General features: G+C 45.9%; 1 protein-coding gene across 1 annotated transcript; it reads left to right on the top strand.

Annotated features, from left to right (window-relative positions):
* The first annotated feature begins 908 nt into the window (after positions 1–908).
* On the top strand, positions 909–1,736 carry LOC130882414 (ran-specific GTPase-activating protein-like). Its single transcript, XM_057782452.1, has one exon. The coding sequence runs from the start codon at positions 997–999 to the stop codon at positions 1,606–1,608; it is 612 nt and encodes a 203-aa protein (XP_057638435.1). The 5' UTR covers positions 909–996; the 3' UTR covers positions 1,609–1,736.
* The last annotated feature ends 1,044 nt before the right edge of the window (positions 1,737–2,780 follow it).

Below are 2,780 nucleotides of genomic sequence, written 5' to 3'. Positions count from 1 at the left end.
TCTTATTAGCAGTGACCATAGTCTGGGCAGTCTTGTCAGGGCACTTAGGGATTAGAACTAGCATCTGCTATAGAACGAAGACTTGGGGTATAGATGTCTTAGTGGTCCAGGTGGATACTGGGACTCAGACAATGGAAGAGAAGGACAGAGAAAAGAGAACTTTAGGGTCAGTTAAACCTGTCACTCATGAGAAGGTGCTGATTAGAACAGAGAGGAGTCCATGTTGTGAGAAATGCATTCACTTGGCAAATATTACTTTGTAAAGAAAGTCTGGCTCACAGAGAAGAGTGCGTCTCCATTTCCCATGTGGCTTTTCCAGACCCATATTCCTGTGCACTGTGAGCCTTAGCATTGCTTACATGTGATGCCACATTTTCTGATTGTCTTAGTATAGTTTTGTAGGACACAGGCTTCTCTGGTGTTCTATAATACTGAAGGAAAAGACGAGAGCAAACCTGTCTTCCCCACTGCTCCCTTCTACCGTCATTCCAAGAAATGGCATGCTTGGAAGGATGCATGGAGTTAACATGGAGGATGGTGCCTGGTGACATCCGCACCTGAGAGTGCCACACAGACTTGGCATTGAAAATATGCGTAGAGGCCATAGCAAGAGCTATTTTGAAAGCCTGTTCAGATTTAGATAGAGAAGTCCCTCTAGAGGTCTTTGTCATTGAAATCTTTATGTGGCAGGAAGTGAGAGGCACCTTCTGTTCCACTGCAGAGACTTGTGGGACAGGGACTGAGCAGGCACAGCTTCAGCTTCTCGCTGTGGCCATAGTGTTTGGCCTGTTCTCTTCTACCAGCTTAGTTTACCTGAAACCGGATGTCATTCTTGCTCTAAAGAAACCAAGCAGGGGCGGTGGTGGAGAGATGGCTCAGAGATTAAGAACACTGACTGCTAGGCCAGACGCGGAGGAAAAGAAGCTGCGACCAGCCGTCCGGAGGCCGCCGAGCCAGCGACGCCTGAGCCAGTCGAGCCGCCGTCGCCGCGCCCCCATGGCGGCCACCAAGGACAGTCATGAGGACCATGATACCTCCACAGAGAATGCAGATGAATCCAACCATGACCCTCAGTTCGAGCCAATAGTTTCTCTTCCTGAGCAAGAAATTAAAACACTGGAGGAAGATGAAGAGGAACTTTTCAAGATGCGGGCAAAGCTATTCCGGTTTGCTTCAGAGAATGACCTCCCAGAATGGAAGGAGCGAGGCACTGGTGATGTCAAGCTCCTGAAGCATAAGGAGAAAGGGACCATCCGCCTTCTCATGAGGAGGGACAAGACTCTGAAGATATGCGCCAACCACTATATCACACCGATGATGGAGCTGAAGCCCAATGCTGTCAGCGACCGTGCCTGGGTCTGGAATACTCACGCCGACTTTGCTGATGAGTGCCCCAAGCCTGAACTGCTCGCCATCCGCTTCCTAAATGCTGAGAATGCACAAAAGTTCAAGACAAAGTTTGAAGAATGCAGGAAAGAGATTGAAGAGAGAGAAAAGAAAGGACCAGGCAAAAATGATAATGCTGAAAAGGTGGCTGAGAAGCTGGAAGCCCTTTCTGTGAGGGAGACCAGAGATGAGGCTGAAGAGAAATCTGAGGAGAAGCAATGAATCTGTCTGTCCTTTTCCTTCTTTTTTCTTTTAAAAAAATTTCCCTGCCCTTTAAGGTTTGTTTTTATTCTGTTTTGTTTTTACAAGGGACTTTATAAAGAACTGAATTCCAACCTTCAGGGGTTTTTTGTTTTGTTTTTTTAATTCTTTTCTCCTTAAGTTTTGACACCATTGGACATGACTTCAGAAATCCATTCCCCAGTCATGAAAATGTACTGTGCTAACTTTCTTTTCCACAGTGGAAACACTTATTTATAGTCATCAAAAATAGTGAATAAAAAATACCTTGGAAAACCTGGAAAAAAAAAAAAAAGAACACTGACTGCTCTTACGGAGGTCCTGAGTTCAATTCTCAGCAACTCACATGGTGGCTCACAACCATCTCTAATGAGATCTGGTGCTCTCTTCTGGCCTGCAGGCATACATGGAGGCTGAACACTGTGTACATAATAAATAAATAAATCTTAAAAAAAGAAAAAAAGAAAGAAACCAAGCAGGGCAAATGTCCTAGTTTGCAAATCTGTCTTGCCGCAAGTAGCTCTGGATGCCCCATGACTATTCTTTGTGGTAGCCTGTGTCTGGGGAGTTATCACGGGAAGTCCACCCACCTCTTAAAGGCTCCGAGGATTCTCTTCCCATGAGGATCCCAGAACTTGGGAAACAGGGAAGGAAGAAGTAGTTCAAGTTTCACCTGGGATGGGAAATAATGTTTTAAATATGTAGAGCCATGTGGTAGTGCTTCAGATACAGAAGATAGACACCCTTGTGCTGAACCTGTCCACTGAAAGTCCGCAGTGGGCTGGGAACTCACGAGCAATCTAACAGCTGTATCTGTAATAGTTCTCACAAGCCAGAGGCTGTGGATGGCAGCATCAGTGTGTCATTTTAAAGACACCAGCCAAGCCTGTAGCTTTCTTTGCAAATTCCAGGACTGCAGTAGTAAAGCTTTGTCTTGCTGAGCCTCAGCTAACAGAGGGGCAAGGAGGCTGTTTGGCCAGTATTTTCCTTAGCAATTGCAAGGATGATTCTAGACTTCCCCTAAGTATGAACTGCCTCCCCTACCTCTGGTTAAAATAATGGGGCATGGAGAGTTGTTAACAGGGAAGAGAGCATCAACTCTGAAGGGGGCAAGGGCTCATTCAACTTGTGGACTGCAGTGAAGCCATAATCTG

Source organism: Chionomys nivalis, chromosome 1, assembly GCF_950005125.1.
Source record: "Chionomys nivalis chromosome 1, mChiNiv1.1, whole genome shotgun sequence".
Lineage (NCBI taxonomy): Eukaryota > Metazoa > Chordata > Mammalia > Rodentia > Cricetidae > Chionomys > Chionomys nivalis.
Note: the sequence above shows the minus strand (reverse complement) of the source record. Positions and strands in the feature narration are given on the sequence as shown.